Source organism: Micromys minutus (assembly GCF_963924665.1).
Source record: "Micromys minutus genome assembly, chromosome: 17".
In the NCBI taxonomy this organism is placed as follows: Eukaryota; Metazoa; Chordata; class Mammalia; order Rodentia; family Muridae; genus Micromys; species Micromys minutus.
Genome location: NC_137952.1, coordinates 50224704 through 50247203, shown reverse-complemented (window position 1 = coordinate 50247203; position 22500 = coordinate 50224704). Strand labels below are relative to the sequence as shown.

The following is a 22500-nucleotide window of genomic DNA, read 5'->3' as shown; positions in this document are numbered from 1 at the left end:
AGTGGGTTTGTGTAATGGAAGGGATGAAAGCTGGGGTTCTATTTCATAGCTGAAGAAACAAACCTCTGGGACACAAAGCAGCTGCATAGCACCAGGGGGAGTAAATGTCTCAATTCTACCTCCCGATCCTGAATCTACAGGCTTCTTCTAACAGCATCCAAAACAGGATCTCCGAGGACACAGTCTTGGAACTGAAAACTGGGACAACATAAATGGCAACAGACTGTGCTTTGGGACAAATGTTACAATAACTCTTGCCTATGACCTCGACACCATGGCTCATGTGGCTACAGCTCAACTGGCACCCAGCATGTTCAAGTGCCTATGCAAACAATCACCCTCCACAGAGAGAACCCCGGTCCATCGTCTTTATCAATGCAGGGCTACTGTTGGCATCACAAATAGGAAGGGAAAGCATCCAGAAACCACACACTCCCAGCCCCAGCCTTAAGACTTCTGGGAGCAGACACCACTGTGTTTATCCAGCACAATGATATATTCACCGTGCTCACAATGATGGGTGAATGGACCTGCCACAGTTCACTCCAGCCAAAGCCTGATGTAGAGATGAACACAGCAGCGCCTCGTTCTGACCCACAGTTTCATTTACCTTGGTTTCCTGTAGTCACCATGATCCAAAAATGTTAAATGGAAAATTCTAGACCTGAGCAGTGCATAACTTTTACATGACTTTTATGATAGTATATTGATATAATTGTTTTATTTTATTATCAGTAAATATTATTCATCTCCATTAAAGATTATTGTAGTATGCATATATAAGAAATATACACACACTAATACAGTACAGTAGGACTCAGTGTTTTCTGTGGTTTCAGAGATCCACTAGGGCTCTTCGCACATATCCCCATGGAATGGGAGTTGATGGCACTATTAAAGTAATAACCTTAAATCACAGCCTTACCTGTGATTTGGCTTTTAATTTTTGTCTTATACATCTATCTCTTCATCTCAGGAAGGCACTGAGCCAGCTAGGTCACACATGTCTGCCATGTTTTGATCACATCACTATCAGTGGTCAGCAGAGATGATGGTGTTTATTACCATCTTCAAAGCTTGTCTTACAGATAATGGCACTTGATCCTCATGGTTCAGCTAACCAGCTGCTCGTCCCTGGACCACTAGAGAGTGTGAGTGGCTGACAGAAGGATTCTGGCCACCTCTGGTGGAGAGTGGCCATGGACTTTGACTCTAGGGATCTTGCATCATGACTCACCTGAAATGGAGACACAGGACGTTTGCAAGTCAACTTTTACTATACAACTATCGCACAATTTATGACTTCAGTACCAGCTCTCCCTTGTGAAAGGTCAGAATGATTGCCAGAATTTCTAAGAGCTGACAGGCTATGAGAATGTGATCATATTGCCCAAAGCCCATAGGTTCCAAGCTAGAATTCAAACTTATATGTGACTCTAAGATCTAGGTTAGAGGTTGGAAATGGAGATCACAGGTAAACACATCCTTCATTTTTGAGATGTCTGAAAGGGAACTAGTAAGACAGAAAATATGTCCAGAGACCACTGGAGTTTTTAGTTCAGTCTCTTGATAATCTCTTCCATGCTGATAAACATGTTGCAGGAGCTGTTCTGCCCAGTGATAACATCTGCCAATCATATGCAGCAATTGAGTATCTGACAGACGGATAATACAACTAAATATCTGGAGCATCTGCATGTTTTTTATTTTATGTCATTTTGGTTTTATTTAATTTTAATGAGTTTTATGTGCATGGGTAATTTTTTTCTACATGTACACCTCTGTTCCATAGATAGTTCTGATGCATGAGAGGCCACAAGGCGGCGTTGGTTTTCCAGAACTGGAGTTACAGGCATGTGAGTACTAGGAAAGAAAGCCCTGGTACTCTTCATCTCTGAGCCACCTCACTGGTCCTATTCATTTGATTTGAATTGTCACTGAATATTATCAGTCAGAGTGCAGTTAGAGACATTTTACAACAACAGCATTTAGGCAAGGGAGTGGTCCCCACAGTTTGGAAAAGGAGGGGCTCTTGAAGAATGCAAGTCCCAACATGCTAGAATATGAACGGGACTCTCTGCCTCAGGCATTCTATTTTCCCTGTGGTCTGTTTCTGAGTCCAGGTCCCAAATTGAATTCTAATCCTTGTCAGTCTACAGGTGAGTAAAGTAAGAGTATCAATTCTGGCCTCATATTCCTTTGCAACCATAATTTTTAATGTTTTGTTAACATATATTAATTGTACCTAACAGTGGGTTTAATAGTGGCATTTCCACACACACGTCATGGTCTTCACTGTAGAGTGTGCCTGAGCTCTTGCACTGCCATCCATCCACCTCCATCCTGAAACCTTTCATCTCTTCCTCTCTGTACTCTCTTTTAGCAATTTATGAGATGCTAACTTTATAGCTTTTTGTTTGTTTGCTTGTTTTATCAACCGGGGCATTTTTATTGCTACCTCTGAAGTTGAATCATTTTTTCAGTTGGAATGGCTTTCAATGAACCTGACGCTTCTGCACCTACCTCTGTCAGGGGTCAGTTGCTAACAGAGTGAGCAGTGCCCCCAACAGCAAGGCTGCCTACCTTCTCCCCACAAAGAAAGACACACTGGCAGGAACGAGAATCATTTCACCTCCACCAACCCTGCATATAGTCAAACAGTCAATGAAGGTTATTCACCACCACGTCTTCTTTAATTCCACCCTTTCTACCCCAAAGGTAAAAGTGGGATTTCCACTACCACAATTCCTGTCGCCATACATCCCACTTACCATTTGCCTACTAATTGAAATGCATTTAAAAACTGTTTAACTACCAGACAAGAACACCAACACAGTTCACGGAGTAGAACCTGCACCTTCAATCTCCTGTCTGTTCAGGACAGACCTTGATATATCTGTGTCCCTACGGTTGTCCACAACTATTCACTTGACATGGGCATTCAAACCCTTCACAGCCATTTTTGTTTATAATTAAGTGTAGCTTCCATATACTTAACTGCCCTTTGAAAATGGTGCTTGTGAGCTATTGATAATAGCATACAGTAACCATAGGCCTTGCTAATTGGGGACCATAGGTTATACAGTATTTTGAGGGTAGACTAGACAGTATCTAGTCTTCATTCTTTCCATTTCTGTTTAAGAAATTCCTGTAAGATGCTTGGTAAGGTCCTTCTCTACGTCTTTCCAAAAAGGAACACACACACACACACACACACACACACACACACACATGGCTTCTTGAAACACTTTCCATATCAAAAGATCTAAGGTCATTGGGAACACACTGACAACTGTTTATCCACACTAAAGGTAAGACAGGTCTTTAGATACAGGATCTTCACATTGTTAGAATCAAATGTAAGTTTCTGATAACACACCCCAAACATCTTTAAAAAGAACCATGTCACCCAACTCATCGTCAGCCATAACCGAAGGACATGGAGGCCATCACTGTTACCTGGTTCTGTGCAGTTCTTGCTGCTCCGGAGTCCTGCATCTTCAGAAGTCAGTGTATCATTCACCTGCATCAGCTTCCTCCCCACCATCCATTTTCTATCTTCCCCGATGAGATCCATGAGATCAAGTTCTGGAGAAGAGAAAGAATCACCACACATCACCAACAATGGAGTGTCAGGATTAAGCCCTGCTGGGAGCCCTGATCAGCTATCGTTTTTCTCTGCACTGCACGAATGCCTTTAAAATGTCTTGTATCTAACTGAGAGCGTCTTCTAACTGTTGAATCCTATCTGACATGACAAAAGCAGTCTTTTCTTCAACGACAGGAAGGAACTTATAGAAATACTTCACTGCCTGAGATGGATGACAATGAGATATATATTCTAAACTGGATTCCAGAGTTTCCCATGGTGTGAATTAACCAATGTTGTCTACGGGGTAAACGTCTTGATAAAGTATATTTGGTTGATGGCTGTCTCTTTTCTTTCTAAATCCCCTACATCCAGTGACATGCTAAAATATGTTTAACAGCCAATAACAGTGAGGGAGACAATCTAGATTTATAATTATTGGATAATTTCCATGACACCAATACCCTCACAGGAGCACAATTCAAGCTACAAATATGAATCTGGGAAGACATGCAGACTATGGATTCTACTGGATCTGTGTGAGCGGCTTTAGCTTACCAATGTCTACATCTCTAACACGTCAGCTGAAGCTGCCTCTCATATAAGCTAACTGCAGCTGAACATGTGCTTAGATTCTGATTCTTGGAGGTTAACGAAAGCTAAGGCATCATTTCACCATTCCCAAAGCAGTGGGCTATAAAAGACCCAGCACAAGATTTCGTAAAACAGGAAATGAAGGAAAACAAAGGCTTGGGAAGGTGTGTGAGAGGGTGAGCAACGCCTAGGTCTCTGGATGAGAGTGTCAGCACAACGGCCAGAGAAGAAAGGGCAAGCAAGGGAAGAAGCTCTGCATCCTGGTTAGGGAATGTTGAGTCTGAAGTTTCTCCTGATAAGATTATCAGGAGGGAAATTATATAGCTTCTTGGTAATGATACCCTAGGCAAGGGAGCTAGTACAAAAGAGATGCCAAACAGGGAGGGCATGTGATATAGTCCAGATGGATTCTCTGTAGGTTTCATGACAAGAGGGGTACTCAGTGTGAGTGTGTGTGTGTGTGTGTGTGTGTGTGTGTGTGTGTGTGTTTCACCGAGAAAGGAAAATATAAAAGAAAATCTTTGAAGACCTAACATTTCTCCAGAAAGCAGGAGTTTAAACAAATTCAACAAAGGATCATGGCAGGAGAGGGGAGAGAAGGGAGCAAGGTGTAATAAAAAGCAGAGAGAAAGAATGTAAGGAAGAAAAATTAACAGTTGTGACCACCATCAAATCCAGCAAGATAAAGACAGAGAAATAAAAGCGCGAGCTCAGCTTGAGGGGCTTATTGAAGATGGAGGTGGTCAGACAGGATGGAGGTTGTCAGACAGGATGGAGGTGGTCAGACAGGATGGAGGTGGTCAGACATGGCAGCTCTTTCTAGTGACCTGGAACTAAGGAAAGAAACTATTGAAGATTGTCTAGCTCTGGCTAGAAAAAAAATTGGTTGTATTGTGTTTTTATTTGTTTGTTGAGAAAGGGAGAGAAGATATGGAATGACTTGGGGGAGGAGAAGAATATAATCAAAATATACTTAAATTTTAAAAATGTCTTAAATAATAAAAATCCTCTTAAAAGTAAGAAAAATATTCTAAATTCAAGATAAGGCTATGATTTTTGTGCCTGTCAGCCTTCACACGGAGAACAGAGTACATCCAACTACTCAATGCGATGTTCTGAAGTTGTCTATATTGAACTAAAGACCCCCATCTTTTAGCCTCTACTTTTACAGTGACTGTCAATTTTCCAAACAATTGTACCTTCCTTATTGTCACACTGCTACATAGGAAAGTATGAACATTATCTCTCCAGTACCAAATAGCTCTACGATCACAGAAAGTATTCTGTAAGCCGAACCTGAAATCACCGTTTCCATCCTATACTCAGACAAGTTAGGATCCTAGACCTTTCTGGAAAGTGCAGGGTTCATCTGCACCTCACTTCAGAATGCTACAGATAGCGTCATCAGCTAGTGTGTTTACATTTCCCTCCAGTGTAGCCCAGTCCTGAATGAGGATTGTCAGGATCTCTACCTAGAACTTAGGTAGACAGCCAGAAGAGCACCTGTACTGAGGAAAGAGGAGAAACTGCCCAACAAACAATCATGGCAACTGCAAAATAGAAAGACCCCTCCATGGCAGCTACATGTATTAGCCTGGCCAAACTTCAGAGCAACACTTAGAATTTCAAAGTTCAATCATGCTATCTGGATCCCCTGTTTAGCCTAAATAGTTGGTCTTATGACTAAAAATGACACCAAGCAGAGAAAACAAACAAACAAAACCCCCAAACTCTAAGAACTCATGAAGAAAGAATAAGGTCAGTGGCCATAAATTCCAATAATCAGTCTTAAAAAATAAATGTACTATATTAAAAACTATCAAAAATGTGGAGAGTAGAGCTCCCTTTGTCCCAGGCTAGGTGTCAGGAATGGCTCCTAAGACAAGGAACTGAGCATCACTGGCTTATAGATGTCTTCTCAGAAAGAATGTGCCAAGGAATAGAGAAGTGGGGTAGGGAAGGCATACTTCAAGCTGTTGCCAAACTAACTGAGGAGCACTGGGCTCCTTTGAAAGCACTGCAAGCCAGAGGGAAAGCATCTCAGATACCCAAGGTGTGAGGGAACGGGATAATGGTCTGCTCCCTCCTCCTCTTCCATGGTTTTAAGGGTATTTCCACAAACATTAACTCTCCCACTTGTCTTTTGATTTATTTATTTTTTAAAGCATGTACGTGTGTGTGTGTGTGTGTGTGTGTGTGTGTGTGTGTTGTGTAGGCACACATATACATATACATGCACTTATTTCAGTTCAAGCATCCATGAAGACCAGAGTTAGGATTCTAGGCTCCTGTGAGCCATCAGATATGGGAGCTAAAAATTGAACTCAGGTCCTCTGCAGAAGCCATATGGGCTCTTAACTTCTGAGCCATCTCTTCATTTTCCTCTCTGGCTTTTCTAACCTGTGACTTGGAGTTTCAAATTAAGCTCTGGAGCATAGCAAAGACCTTGGACAATGAGATGCAGGTTCTGAAGGTGTACAGTGCCAGTGAGCAATGGAGTTCAAAACAACAGATATGGGCAGAGCACTAAATACCTGCCAGTCTACATGATATCTAAAGAAATAAGCTTGCTGTGGCTGGCAGAATAGCCATTCCACTTACTGTCTGTCCTTACAGTACACAGGGCTCCATGGACCTACAGTTGTATGGTCAAACATACCCTGAAGACTTACAAAGAAACAAAAGTATTTCTTCCAATGACTCCCAAAGCTCTTTTGCCAAGTTTCCATGGATCTGCGACTCTAAGAGAAAAGCTGATACCAATTAAGAGATGTAAAAGCAAAGCCAGCCATTGTAGCAGAAAATTAGAGGATTTTTTTTAACATAATGATTCAATATCTTCAGGAATTAGACACTATTAAGACAGCAACTCAGCCTTCCAAAACCTACAGACTTTTATCTCAACAAAAACAGACTTGACCACTGATCACTGATACAACAATGATGTTCAGAGTCTGAGAAAATGTTAATGATAACACCAGTAGTAACAACATTCAGTGAGAACAAAGTTTAATAGTGTAGTTCAGTTTGGTTTCCTCCAAAATCTCCTTGTAGAAGAGAAGGGCTTCTTTACCACTGAAGCAAATTAGTCAAGTAACTTGCCTAAGATCATAGGTCATCTAAGGCCATATTGAATACTTCCCATAGATTTTGTCATTCTGCTTATTGAACATCTATTATGTGCAAATGGCTTTCCATTTTAAGCATGTTTTACATCCATAACAAATCTACATGGAAATACTGCCTCCGATTTTGCCAACAAGGAAACGAAGTGGATGTAATCCCCGGTGAAGCAACTTGCCAGCATCCCATAGTGAGCAAGTAGCAGAAGAAAGATCTGCAGCTAGACTTGATGGTTTCAAAGGCCATCTTCCTGACAGACCCCTGGATGGAAGAAGTTCATCACGGTTGCAATGCACAGCTGATCATAAGACAGATTGGGAAAAGGGTCTCCATCTTACACTAGGTGGGGGGTGAAGACTGCCTCGCCACATCTGTGAAACAGTCCCCAGAAACTAGTATGAAGATAGGCAGCACACCTGAAAGCTTCACAGACCAAAGACTTGACCACTTGTGGCCTCTCACTCTGCACGGCGCTCTGCTCAGTGGTTTCCTGGAACCTGGCTCTCTGGGACGTGGGCTGTTCCAGTCTTGCATTTATCGAGAAAAGGGTGGGCAGTGGTGTGTTAGGGGGCAGGGGAAGATGTAGCAGATGTGCCCACACTTGCTCTTTGCATGTTCTCTCTTAACTCACCTCCCTGGCTCCTTGGACTTCTCTGCTACAGCAAAGAGGTTGCTCCGCAAAGCTACACTAGAGCAATGTCAACAAAAACACTTGGCCCCAATTCACAGCATTCTTGGCTTCTCTACTGCCAGGCCCTGAAAGTTGCATGTTGGCCTAATTAGTCAGGGAAAGGGGAGGAGGCAGGAGGTGAAGGGGGTGGGGAAGCAGCAGGCTCCCATATCACATGTCACCAGGAGAGGAAGCATTTAGGGCTGTGGTCTCTGAGAAGTGACAAGAGGGGGCCATAGAGACGCTGTGAGCTGCTGCTGTCAGAGGAGGAAACTTCATTCTCAATCTGAGATCCAAGCAGCATGCGCTGAGGAAGCGAAGAGAGTGGAGGCTGGGTGCCAAGTTTCCATTACAGAGCTGAGTGTCCACCCTTTTGCAGTCTAGCAAGCCCTGCTCCCCCTTCCTCCCATTCTCTGTCCCTCTCCTGCTCTCCTTCCCATGACCAAAGTATACAGACCCCAAGGATCTCAGATACCAATAATGGTTCTTCTTGGGAGTCCCATGAGCCAGACTCTCACTCCCAGCCCTAACACAGTACTCTTGTGTGCCAGCCTGACACACAGGCCTTCTAACCTTTCTCAGATATTGGTCTTAGGCTCTGAAGAGCGGTGGGGTTGTTTGCTCTGACACCCGGACAGATTGAAGACTGCGTTATCAGTGGAGGTGGAACTGTAGGAGAGGGATGGATCAGTGAGAGTGGTCACACACACACTCACTCACACACACACACACACACACACACACACACACACCTCTACAGGAGAATGTCACAATAAATATATTATTTTGTGCAATAAATATATGTTACTAAAAATAGAAAACAGAAGAATGCAAAATACATCTTGTGTGTCCCTCACCTATGCACCAAGTTCCCTTCCTGTGCCACCGCATACTCTTAGACTTTTGCTCCATGCGTCGATCAGTTGACCTGGAACCCAAGTCCATGTCTGAATCCACAGTGCATTTTCCCACTTTGTCCCAGAATGCTAGGAGCCAGTGAGAATGGTCTCACACTCTCAAGCAGTCCCTCTTTGAGAGCACATACAACTCTATCCTCTTGAGAATTGGAATGCTGTCCTGGAGTGGAAAGCCAGCATTCCCAAGTGTCCCAAACACCATGGCAATAGCCCCTCCCTCGAAGGTGTAGAAACTAAGTTTTAGAATCCCCTGCATCATTCAAGGGAAGGAGCAGAAAACAGCCCAGCCCAGGACACAGGCTCAGCTGATGGTAATGACCACCGACAGACTCTAGACTGGCCCTGCACGCCTCACCACGACTATAAATACCCACCCTGAGTTTACACAGCTGCCTCCACTCTAAGTACTCCAGGTCTTCACCCCAGGGTTGGAGGTTGAGTTTGCACAGGCCAGCAGCCAGCAGAGTGCCTTCTGCAGTCTCCGGTGGTCAGCACCACTCTGCACATGGCCCTGTCTCTGGCCCACCCCTTGTATCCCAACAGAGTGGCCAGGCAATTTTTATCTTCTATAAACGAAAGGGGGTTTATACCTGAGGATTGTTTTTTCTGTTGAAATCTTTTTAAATGCTTTGGTCTTATTTCTTAAAACAGGTTATGAAATATCCGGTTTCCATATGGGGCTTTTATGCATATTCATTGCAGCCAATTCTCTCCCCTCTCATCTCCTTGTCTTTCCCATCCCCACTGTATCCTTCCCTTTCCACTTTGTTTCTATATCTACCCCATCTCCAAAATAAAATCCTTCAAGAGTTTCCAAATAAGAACTTCCCTCTGCATTGCTTCCTGGCCCTTGGGAAGGAACAAAATATATAACAAAGCTGTAACTCACCAAAATGAGCTCCCCAAACCCAGCAGAGAGGAAGAAACTGAGTTAAATGGACTATTCACTGGTTTCTATCAAATACGTGCAAGCTTCCAGAAAGGGTTCTGGGGAGAGGTCAGGTGTCTAAGAGAAGACCTCCAAACCCTAGGGAAGCCATGGATTCTATTAATTTTTCTTCCTCAGACCATGTGCACATTGTGTCTGGCAGGTGTAAGTACCCTAAGAATCTGATGGGCTCTCCTGTGAGATAAATGGTATAGCTATAAAAATGGTTCCCAATCCACACAAGATTGCAAGCTCACCATAGCAAATGAAAGGGAAGGTCCATATTTCTCTCTACCATCCATCAAAATACTGACCACTCCACTGTCCTACCTTTCACGTGCACACCAATTCACTAGTCCTCAGGGAGTCAGACATGGGAAGAAACAAGTTTGATGCATCCCTAACAAAGGCAAAGGGTCTGCCCAGAGTTTGATACTAAGGACATGAGAAAAAGTCTGAATTGTTGCTGAGGATGCTGGGAATGCCAAGGTAGGGTAGTTGGGAGACGGATGCAGAGATGAAGATTACAGAAAGCTTTCTCCATGACATGTGCTCTGCTACTAGATGTAGTCAATAGGATCATTCTAATGACCCATGCATCCTGCCCAGAGCCCAATTTCCTCTTGATGGTCCATTGACATGTCAAGGATCCAAGTTCAGCACCAACACTTCACTTTCTTATTAGTCTCTCAGACCAATTTTTTTTCTTACTTTATAGATGGTAACTAGCCTTTTTAAATAACTAGTGAGTTAGAGCCAGCGAGGTGGCCCAGTGGGTAAGAGCTCTTGCCACACAGCCTGATGACTTGAGTTCGAGCCCTGGCACCTATCCGGTAGGAGGAGCAGACTAACTCCTGCAAGCCATACTGTGATTCTGAGTTCTGTGCGAGTTCCATGCGTCTCATACGAATGCAGAGGCACAATAAGTCCACACCAAAAATCATTTTTAAATATGAAGTGTGCATTTTTCTATTATAAAATGACAATTACTATAAATATGCTACAATTTTCTGAGAAGGAGATGATACCGGGTAAGTATGCTCCTAGCCAATATTTTCAGAGAGCATGCATAGAATCATAGAACCCACAGACAAACATAAATCTTTCAAAATGATATTTGAATAGCTAGTGAGACTGTTGTTGTTTACCTAAAGCGACGTGCTCTATGGAAAGACTGTTAGAAAAACAAACACCACCAGAAAATAAAGATCAGTAGACTCTAAAACAATTTGCATTTTCCTTCCAGAATAAATTATGTAGAATCGTATGGTCTACTTTAAAACATTCCAAAACAAGGCATTTTGAACGTGTGTAGAGTGTGTAGAAGGATTGCATAAATGTACCACCTAAAAAACTAGCAGATTAATCAGCGGGGCCAGGATAAGGACTCTTTGCATAACTGGCTATGATTGAAAAGTCAGTGTCTTCACTTAGTGGATCTTCTGCCCTTTACACCCCTGTGCCTTCCTCGCTGGATTATAAAGCCATTAAGCTTTAATACTGAACGAGATGAGAAATAGACAGAGCTTCAGGCACATGTTTCTGGAAAGTATCACACTCAAAAATGATTCATGTGTTGAGTCATGTCTACTCAATAAAACAATGTTCATTCATGTCCTGGTATCCATTAAGATCTAAATGTTTTGTCTGATGAAAAAACAACTTTAAACTCAGGTCCTCGTTTTAATTTTTATTTTATTTAAGCATACCTCTTAAATTTCTGGATATTATAGGGTCTAAAGTTATATAAGTGCTCTTTTAAATGTAAAATAGAAACCCAAAATTAGGTACAAGGCCTCGATAAAATACATCATTTTCACACATAATAAAGTATTAAAGAAACGGGATTCACATTGTTGAGAAGAATTTGCAGATTCCAGTGACTCCCTCCATCAGTCACAGCTGTGCATGCTCTGCTGGTGTGGCCCCCTGTGACTGTATTTTCTATACGGCAAATACATTTGACCCCCTACAAACCTGACTAACATGTTCCTTCATTTTTCTTTTAAAAATTCACATTTTGCTTCTAATTGAGTTGAATTTGACCACACTACATCACTTGGCTCCTCAAAAGCACGGCCTTTCCCATCATCTGTGCTTGAATAAACACTCCAATTTATTGCTGGGTACAAGTACAAAATTGCCTACATCTCCTCCTTTCAGGCTACATCATCCTGCTGCTGTGGAAGAGACTAAACAGGGGCTAAGACCCCCTCCCCCATCCCATGTTCTTCTTAAGTCACATAAACAATAAAAACAGCAGAGAATCTGGCTGAGAGGAGAGAAATAAAAGGCAGCCCCCCACACCCCATGGTCCTAAGGAGAAAGCTCTTCAAAGACAAGAAGTACCAGATGCTCCCTGGGTTGGTAGGGGATGATAGGGGCCAGGGATGAAGGGACAAGGCATTAACGGTGAGGACGAACAGTTCATAGCCTCACAAAGGGTAAGAAATGTATCTCTAAATGATGGTACACTTTTCGTCACTCACTTAGGTAATGGGCTTCCTGGCATGATTATAATTTTCTCGCTGGTGTCTGGGAAAGTCTTGAATGGAAGGATTTGACAAATCTCTACCGAGAAATTTATAATGTTAGCTACACTGGAACTTTGTTCCTACTTCCCCAGCCCCCTTTGCATCTCTTCTCCCGTAATTTGAATTACCCTAAGATTTCTAGTCTGAACCCCTAAGAAATCCCTTCACCACATCCACTCTACCCTTTCTGACAGGAAGCTCTATCCACTCCTGAAGCCTGCACAGAACCCATAGGTTAACGGCAACAATTTGAAGGTCCTCCTAAAGCCTCACCTTGGGGAGGTGAGGCCTAGTGGGAGATCTTAGGAAACAGGATACATACCTTAAGGAATACTTTGGATGCTGGTTCCCTCTTCTCTCTCTCCTACACTTCTCAGCTACCACAAGTGAGCAGCTTTGCTCTTCCATGTGTGCCCCACCATGATACTTTGCCTCATCATAGTTCCACAGCAACTAGGCAATTGATAATGGCATGTTCGAAACACAGGAGGCACAGTAAACCTTTCCTTTTCCCAAGTTAATGATCTCCATTGTTCTGTTATAGTAATAAAAAACTGGTGAACATATTAATAAAAGGCCATCGTCTCATGGATCATGATGATTGGTTCTGACAAATGGCTATACCTGAGCCAGGCCAGTCAAGCAAGACTTCACAGGAATGGGACTCACCATTCTCTCCCAGTGAACATAAAACTGGAGCTAGGAAAGCCAGAGCTTTTGAGTGTAAGGACACATGAGGCACACAAAGGTGGCCAGAGACAACATCAAGAGGCAAGCAGCCAAGCGTTGACATGCGTCGACTTTGACAGATGAATCCAAGATGACCATGAGCTTTTCAGTCACATGCTTCAAGTGATTTCTGTTGGCAGTCTGAGCCAGTCTAGGTTGGTCTTTCTGAAAAGAGCAATGGAAAGATTCCCACCCCATGTATTTCTCACTTTTCCTAAAATCCCACCTCATGTAAAATCTGATGAAATCTAAAAGAATAAACTATCATTGCTCTCATTCAAACCAGCTTGCCTTCCTGCACCCACTATGGTATAGAGGGCTGCTTTTTTTCCCCCCTGAACAAACATCCCTCACGCTGCCATGCATAGCAAGCCTTTCAGATGCCGTCTATGAAACAAAGGAACAGTTCTGCAAGAGCACTGGGCTATTGTGGAGATTAAGATGGCCACTGGGCATAAAGAGATCAATGCCAGGCGACAGGTGGTAAAGCTGGGCCACTGAAAGAGGACCCTGTTAGTCTAAGCACAGCTCCCCCAATACTCAGCCAGCCTTGGCAGCTGACAGCCAGGGGCCAGCACATTCAAATGATGAAAGGCCCCAAATAACATAGTGGTCGTTCAGGAATGCTTCCAGTGGCAATCAGTTTTGGCAACAGTGGGAAGTGTCCCGGTTCAGGTTCCCCAAAAGCCAACAAAAGACGACAAAGACCAGGATGTAAGCAGTTTGCTTTGAGAGGGAGGGGGAGGAGGCTCAGTGAGAGTAGAAGCAAGGCAGTTTGGTAGATGGGGAATGTACCATGATCCTCAATGGAGGCCATTATTCCTATCAAGGCCCAAGCCCACTGGACATTCAGTGATGCATCCAGAAAGCCTTCCCAACTTGTCCATCTGAAGAATGAGTGCTTATTTGCTACAGTTTCCCCAGCTTAGAGAGTTGCCCATAAAAACACAAACTCCACAAATTCCAGCCTATATTTTGAACGGGTCAAGCTAGCTTCTGCGTCTCAGGGATACCCCAGCTAGAAAGGGTTTCAGAATAAAACAAGGCCTATCCCATTATTTTGATGGGCATCTGAATTTAAAGTGACCTGACTTGCTACAGCTATGGCTGGAAAACAAGGAGAGCAGACAGGATGTCTACAGGGAATCCAAATAATGCCACTGACCAAAAGTAACCTTGGCCTTGTCTTTGATGCAAAATCACTTGAAGCAAATGGGAAGATCTGTGCAGAAGCAAATGGGTTCAGAGCTGTGACGGACATTCTAATGTCTTACCATGGAACTTGACTCCAGAAGAGAAACAACCCCCTTGCCACCTCCCAAAGAGGCCAGGACAATGAAAGGGGCTGGTGGTACACTTTCTGACTCAACACAAAATCCCATCATTCTCACTGTCTGCTGTTCTTTAGGTCATGCTCACACCTATCCAAGCTGGAAACTGAAGACAGCAATAGGATTACACTAGGGGTGAATGGCGAAACAAGATCTACTCCAGGACCTCCTGTCTCAGCCTGAATCTCAGGTCCAACTGAACCTGACAGTGAGCCACAGGCTGGGGAAGGTGGGGATGCTACCCACCACCACATATCTTCTGACCTACAAACACAGTTGTTGGAAGTCATCATCTCTCATGCTGACTTTCCGAGGACCCCTATGTTTCCACTGTCTCACAGAATTTCAACAAGCAGCAGAAACCTCGGAGGCAGGCTTCCAATGACTTCCCCTTAGAAATCACTCATTGAGAAGTGAAACTCAGTTACTTAGGAATGGGTGTCTGCCACATGCACCTAGCAGAGGGCTATGGGTCCCATTCAGTACCGTGTGTTCATTGCAGGCTGTCCCCTGCTTTCTAGCTCACATTCTGTCCCCCAAAGCTACACTGGGCCAGTTCTTTCTGAATGCTATGAGATACACTGTTTATTATAGCCTTTGTGGTCAAGGAACAAATAAAGAATGCACACACACACACACACACACACACACACACACACACACACACACACCACAATGACATGCTATAAAGAGGTACCAAAGCAAAGAATTTTGGCAATGAATATCATGGTAATGGCATATTGTCTCTTCTAGAATTATATACTATGACATCATGACAAAAAGATAGATGGTGGTGGCACCACAGGTGTTGTCAGGCACAGGCTGGGGTTGGTACTTGGTAAGCCCCATGGTAGATATCATGAACATGAGTTTTTTTCAAGATGATTTCCACCCATTCCTACTGTACTAGCAGAAAATTATAGTGATTTTCATTAGTTTTAACTTCACAGTTGGGCCACTATTGTTTAAATATTAGGAAGTTGTGCATACGTCTCTAGTCTGGGAGAGATAAGGAAGCACGAGTGAGACATAACAGGAAGTTGGTAATAGCTTCTAAGGCGGACAGAAGGTCCCCTTGCTTTTCACAAAAAACTGTCCATGCCATTCATTGCTTTCTCTGTGATGAGGTGCGACCTAGAACCATGGCAGTCTCTTTGCCACCATGAAAGGAGCTGGTGTTGAGATGGAGCAAACACAAAGGAAGGGAGAAAATATGAAACTGGGTTCTTGTGACCATGGATCTGGAGCCGTGATACCCCCATAGTCTGTTAAAAACATCTGTGATGGAATCACCCAGCAAATAAAGCATTTTAGATATATTTCTGACAATATGGCACTACCATGAACCAGAAGGCTCTCTCCTGCCTGGCATCTGCATCTTTCTGGCCTGTGTGTCCTTTTCTGCCACAGGAACTCCTGAGAAGCTGGCCCTCCATGTGTGAACTGTCCCACAGGTCTGCCCACCCAGACAAGAGGAATTTTCATAAAGGTAGTCAACTCTCAGGGCAAAGTCTCTCTTCTCCTTCTCAGAGCCCATGCCCATCAGGTCAAATCATGCCCATCTGCTGGGTGAGAAAGAGCCTTGTCCACCAGGGCCATCAGCAGGCAGCTCCATACCATGGCAGAGAGAGGAGACTGGAAAAGGATGCTCTCTCAGAGCCACATTTGCCTCAGAGATGTCTATTGAAGCCATGGTAGTGTTATAAATATCACCAAGTCATTCCTTGCCACCTCCTACTCCCAAGGCCACCCTTGTCTGTGTCTTCAGTTGGCCCCTCCGTGCTGATGACAGGCATGACAGACGGGAGCTCTCCAAGTCAGAGGAGTGTGTCTCCCTTGGCAGAGGAGTTCCTTATGGGAGGGCAGAGAGCGTATACAGCAGACAATGCCATGAGCAGTGCTGTCCCTTGGGCCTCTCCGAAGGCCCAGAGAGATCAGGGGTCTCAGAGCCCTTTGATGGGAAGCAATAAACCAGTGAGCTATTTTCCTCCGAAGCAACCAGATCAGCTCCTTCCACAAAGTCACACAGAGGATGCACAGGTTGTGAACTGAGAATTCTTTGTTTTAATCACCAGTTCTTTGAGTGTAGTTTTACTCCACTTAACTTTTCAGTCAATGCTGTTCTTTCTACCATTTCTTCTAAGCACAGCGGGTACAGTGATGTCTCTTCCTTTGGTGACAGACGCACATTTGTTCTTTTAATGTTTGCCATTGGAGCTATGACTACTGTGATGTTCCTGCCTTGCTGGACTGCATCCCCAAAACAGAGTCCACATAGACCTCCCTCCCCCCAAGTTGATCTTTCTGGGCATTTTGTCACATCAGGGGAAAAATAATATAGGCATGCTTCCTGAAGTAATCTGGGTGTATTGCTTCCTTCCACAGACTGACAGTCTACAACTCTTTCAGAACTCTAGTCTACAAAGGGGTATAACTCAGACTTCTGAAAGTTCCCATGGTGGCCAGCAAGTGCAGCCAGCATAAGAAACCTTTAGAAAATAACTTCTCCAGGAGGAATCACTCAAAAAAAAAAAAAAAAAAAAAAAAAAAAAAAGAGGTCATTTTCAGTCCTCTTTGCAGGCGCACTTAGGGCTCAAGACTTGATATTGAACCTTCAGAGGGAAATAAGACATTCCTACTAGAAGAAGCAGGCAGGAAAGAGAAATATGGGCATCCATCCATAGAGCCCCCTGGCCACCCCAAAATCCATTGCCTTGCCTATTTCTCTCAGCTGCAGCTCAGGGGAGGCACAATTAAGGAAATCTTTGTTTAGCTCAGATTATGAAATTTTAAAAACAGTTCTGTCCATGGTTGTAAACATATCTGAGTGGCTTACAGGGCAGGAGAAAGGGAGAGCCCAGCTCTGAGGCTCACCACACTTGTTCCAAAGTTTCTCTTTAAAAACCTATTTTTGAAAATGATGCTTAAAGACAAAAGAAAAGAACCAAACAGGTGAAATGAATTCTAATATCCCAGACACTATCCCCTCAATGTGTAGTAAAATCAATCTATCAACTTTTTATAGTTATGATATATTATATAAATTATGAACTTACACAATTCACGCATGAGAATTTCACTCGTGAAAGCAATGAAAGCCTTTTAAAAGAGGTATTTACAGAGTTACATAAAGTTGTCTCAGCAACGTCTAACTCAATTATTATTTCCATCATGGCCAAAGGATACTTGGTACCGAGCAGCAGTCCCTCTCATTCACCTGCATGTGTGCTCTAAGGTGACCACCAACCTGCCTCTTGAGCTCACAGGTGTGCCTACGCTTCATCATGGCTTCTGGGGGGGTGGCTGACTTAACTCAGCATAGCATGTTCAAGGTTTGCCCACGTGACTGCCTAACGTTACCTCCACATTCCGTATAGTTGCTGAATCTATGCATGTCTATATCAGGTCACTAGTGAGATTTAGCAAATGTACGATGGGCCAGCAGCAGCCCATATTCTCCATACCGAATGGAACCCTGCCTTCCACACTGAGTGCACACAGCCCACCCCCCCCCCACACACACACACAATAATAGAAGCTCTGAAAAGATATTTACTTGTCCATAGTCACATACCAGCTAGTGGCTACATCTGACTTTGAATCTACATGTCTAAGACATGTCTAAGGACCCTTCCCATGCAGTATGCTTCATCCTCACACACACACACTGAGGTCACATGGAGAAGAAAAAGATAAAAATCAATCCATCGGTTCATTATTCTCCCAAAGAAGCATTCTACATCATGGCTGCCATTCTGTTTTCATCTGAGGCTCAGGCCCTGAGACTAGGTGGAAATCACCACAATCGCCCTAAACCAGTGGCCTCAACCTTCTTAATGCTTCCATTTTAATACAGTTCCTCATGCTATGGTGACCCTCCCACCCCACCAAGCAAAAGGTTATTTCACGGCTACTTAATCGTTGTAATTTTGCTGCTGTTATAATTGTAATGAAACCATCAGATCTGTTACCACCAAAGGTGCTGAGACCCACAGATGGAGAACTACTGCCCTAAAGAAAGCTGCATCGGAAGAGCTGAAAGAAGGAAGGAAGGGGAGGAGGAGGGAAGGGGGAGGGAACAGTGGGAAGGCCTCTCCATCTTTCAGACAGTTGAATTCCAATACTGTCTGCTATTGTTGGGCATCAAAGGTTAAACTAATCATTCACCACAAAGAAGTAACTGAAGTCCTTAGGCAGAAAGAAAATACACATAGCCCCTGCGTTAAAGGGTAGTCATGGAAACCAGATGCAAATACACCTGGGCAAGGGAAGCACAGTGGGTAATCACCAATGAAATTCTGTCCCCTGAAGACAATAATGCTCCATGAATCCCCTCTCAGAAGAGAGCAGATATATCCTTTCTTCAGCATAGCAACAGCTGATACTTAACTGTAGTAACTATGTATCAGATAGCCTTCTGAGTGGTTTGCATATGGTAGCTTTAGATACAGTCCGGGGATTGTCACAACCCTAGTGGGAAACGTAATTGTTGTTATTATTATTGCTTGATTATTTCATGATCTGCATTTAAGGAGAAGAATTACTTGGCACAGAGAAGTTAAGTAACCTCTTGAAAGTCACAGAGCTGTTGAGTGGCACAGCCAGCATTTGATTGTGGGCGTTTGCTTTTAGAATTCAAGTTTCTGACAACAAGGCTGCTTTTGAGAAGATGTGGCCATAGCCCTAACCTCACCCCATAAAGCTTTCCCCCAACAGAACCCAGAGATTTCCTAGAGCATGTGAGTGCCTCCCTGAGCCACCCAGATCCAACCATCTGTGGCCACCCTGCCTATAAGGCATGAGTCAGAAAGACACAAGAATTCCTCCCTTTTATTTATGAATTTTTACTTGTCATTGCTTGTCTGAGCCACGGGGTGCTGGTTTTATTGAATGGGAAGGAGCTGCAGTGTCTGTCACTGAGAAATGACAAGACTCAACAATGCTCAAATCATGACTTTTACCCTCAAACCATGCTCTGAGCCCGCACCTCAAACGCTTTCTCAGAATCCTTCTCTCATACAGCCTAGCAGGTGGCTTCCCCACCAAAGCTGAGGCCTCTCTGCTTCAGTCTCAGCTCAGGGGAGAGTGAGGCAGAACCAGGCCTGATAGTGAAGGTGACTTGAGAAGGTGAGACAGCAAAATCCAGGCCTACCTGGATTACAGAGTAAGTTCCCGGCCACGCTGGTTAGCTTGGTGAGAGCTGGTTTCAAAATAAAAGCTCAATGGTAGAATGTAGAGCAAGCATGAGGCTCACTCACAATGTAAGAAAAAGTGACTAAGACTAAAAGGGGTTCTCAGGATCTATCCGTGAAGATCTGGGGGCAGAAGAACATCTGGGCTCTAGTGTTGCATCATTTGTGGGGAGTCTGCAGGATGTCTACAGAACATTACCCCATTAGAGCATACTGGGAAAGTCCTGGATGGAAGCTACTCATAACCAGGCTCTTATAAAGGCATGAACATGCTGTTTGTTCATACAACGTGAAAACAGCAAAGAAATCCCCAAGTTTATACTGGAAGTGATTTCAGCGTGAGAACCAAGAAGACACAGCAACATGGTCCAGGGTTCACACCACATGAAACTGAAAACATGGGCTGCATACTGGATAAGAGAAGCTCTAAGCTCTTAGGGTCCCAACCACCCCTTTACACTACTCATGATGCCATAGGAAACAGTTGCAGAATACACACATAGATTCCCAGCTGACCAGGTCTCACATAAGCCCCACTGATACCACAGCAGGAGCAGAACCATGCCGACCCTCCCTGCCTGTGAGGACTTCCCTTATCACTCACGCCCCCTCTTTTTGTCCCAGAATGGAAGATCACACTTTTCTTCCCTGCATGAGTGCTTGGTTTCTCCATCTATTCTAGCAGCTTGGAAAAGCAGACCTTCCATTACCTTTGCTCAGCTCCCTTCTGTAGGATGGAGCAATTGGAGGAGACGCGTGAGCTCACACAGATCCTCAAAGCTCAAACCCATGCCAGGACCCCAGAAGGGCATGGTTGGTACACACCTGATTCCTACAAGCAACGGTATTGATGACTCCAAATTAACACTATGAAACAATCAGTGGTGAATGTCAGACTACAGGGAAGGATACAGAAAACCCAGAGGGTTAGGACCTGGCTGCCAAGAGAGATAAAGCCCCAAAAGTAGAAGCATGCAGTGTCAAACTGACCGCTGGCAAGTGAGTCTCTTATGTGTGCTACATAGACATTCCTCAGATCCCGAACACTTTCTTGCATGATTCTCCTTCTCTGAGTTGAAAAGGCCCTAAAAATGGCTGATTTCTAAGACCAAGAGTGCTAGGCATGTCACTGACCCTAAACATTTGGATATCACTGGTTGAAATTAGCACAAGATATGGTCTGTACCTTGGGATATCCCATCAAGTCCCCAGGGAATGTGAAACTTAGTTACAGCCCCTCCCTTCACCTACAGAAACAGGCAGATGAGTCCGTAGGCTACCTGGGGCAATGGCCAACACCTTTTATAAATGGCACTATTCCAGATGCAGCCCCAGGGAGACACATGAGGAACAGAGCCATTGCTTAATCCTGTGGGAAGACCAAGCATCCAGGAATTGCTCCACATGTTACCGCATGACTGACCTCGCCTGACTCCAAGAGCCAAGTACCTATTGCATAACGACAGAAGTCTAGGGGCATATCCTGCTCCGACCAGGACACTGAAAGAGTGAGTGCTTTTGCATGTTGCTTTGGAGTATGGTCTCAAAGTTGTACCCACAGTCAGATCGAGGCTAACCCATCCCCAGAGAAATGTATCATGGGAACTTCAAACAGTGACTGAAAAATCCTCAGAGTTGCTGGCTGCTGGTTTCCGCAGGAGAGTGGGATAACGGCACGTGCATATGAACACACCAAGACAATCCGAAGGCAATGAGCAGGGTTTTTGAGAACTGTACAGCCCCATTATATCTACAGGCATTTTTATTTTAGAAGAATGGTAACCTAAGATGAAAGAGGAACTCTGAGCATCCACTCCTTTGGAATGTTGGAACTGAACCACTCCTCCAGCTAGCTGGTTTCAACAGATGACAAAAATTATTACAATCGGCTGTCTGAGTTAATTAGCATCCATTACCATGGACTACTGTCCTGTCCCCACCGTGCCTTTTCTCTTTGTTCCAAGCTTTGGTGGCAAATCTTTTGCTACCAATAGCTGCTGGGACCCTCCCTGGTTGAGGGTCTCCTCAACACAAATGGCATCTGAGTTCTTCTTGCCTTCCATCTGCTCTTCAGCTGTAGGGAATGATTTGGCTGCTCTCAAAGGCACTTGTTTTGGCCCTGACACCTCTTTAATCTTGGATCCATGGCTGTCTGGGGTAACATTTGCTCTGGCTGACATGGCCCGCTGTATCCAGAGGAATGATGCTCTCCCATAGTGGTTGTAAAAGATAACAAGAAATTTATTAGGAGTTACATGCAGCACTCTATGCTGTTTTTGATGGAATCAACCAGTGCCATAAATGACAAATCCACAGAGCTGGCTTCAGCTACTAGGCATGTTGCCTAGGTATAGAGAAAGGCCGTTAGGAGGTGTGTACGTGGCATTAACAGTTCAGAACACGAAAAATCTGGATGATTTCCTATAGCAAGGGAGGCAGGATGAGCTTGGCTCTCTGCTGGTCATCTGGGAAAATCATCCCTCTGAGATAGATGGAGAGAAGACAGATGCTGAAGAAGAACCCCCTGTAGGTATCCATGTTACTTCTGGTCCATTTCATTTTGACCCTGCTTCCCAACTCTGAGAGTTGTGCCATAATGCCTATCCCCAGCATCTGTGAATTAAAAGAAGGTTTCATGAAGGGGCAGGAGTTGACAAAAGGCATTCCCAAGCCGTAGGGAGCTGGTTTGGTGGGAAAATCCCCCATGGTCTTTGCTTTGCAATGGGATGGTCTTGAAGCTGTTTCCATACACTCCAAGGTTCCACTAGAGTTCAGTCTCAGTACCCACTACCACCGACAGCTTAAGAGAGCAGCAGTCAGGGCTGAGGGGATGGCTCAGTAAGTCAAAGGCTGGCCTTGGAAGCATGAGGACCCAAGCACATAGCCCAGCTCC

At 44.2% G+C, this 22500-nt stretch overlaps 1 protein-coding gene across 2 annotated transcripts in view; it reads right to left on the bottom strand.

Annotated features, from left to right (window-relative positions):
- Nucleotides 1-22500, bottom strand: part of SLC24A3 (solute carrier family 24 member 3) — a 439524-nt gene that overhangs the window by 373978 nt on the left and 43046 nt on the right. For both annotated transcript variants that reach the window (XM_080931187.1, XM_080931188.1), the window contains exon 2: nucleotides 3460-3588. In XM_080931187.1, coding sequence (XP_080787313.1) covers nucleotides 3460-3588 — 129 coding nt within the window. The remainder of the gene's footprint in view (nucleotides 1-3459; nucleotides 3589-22500) is intronic.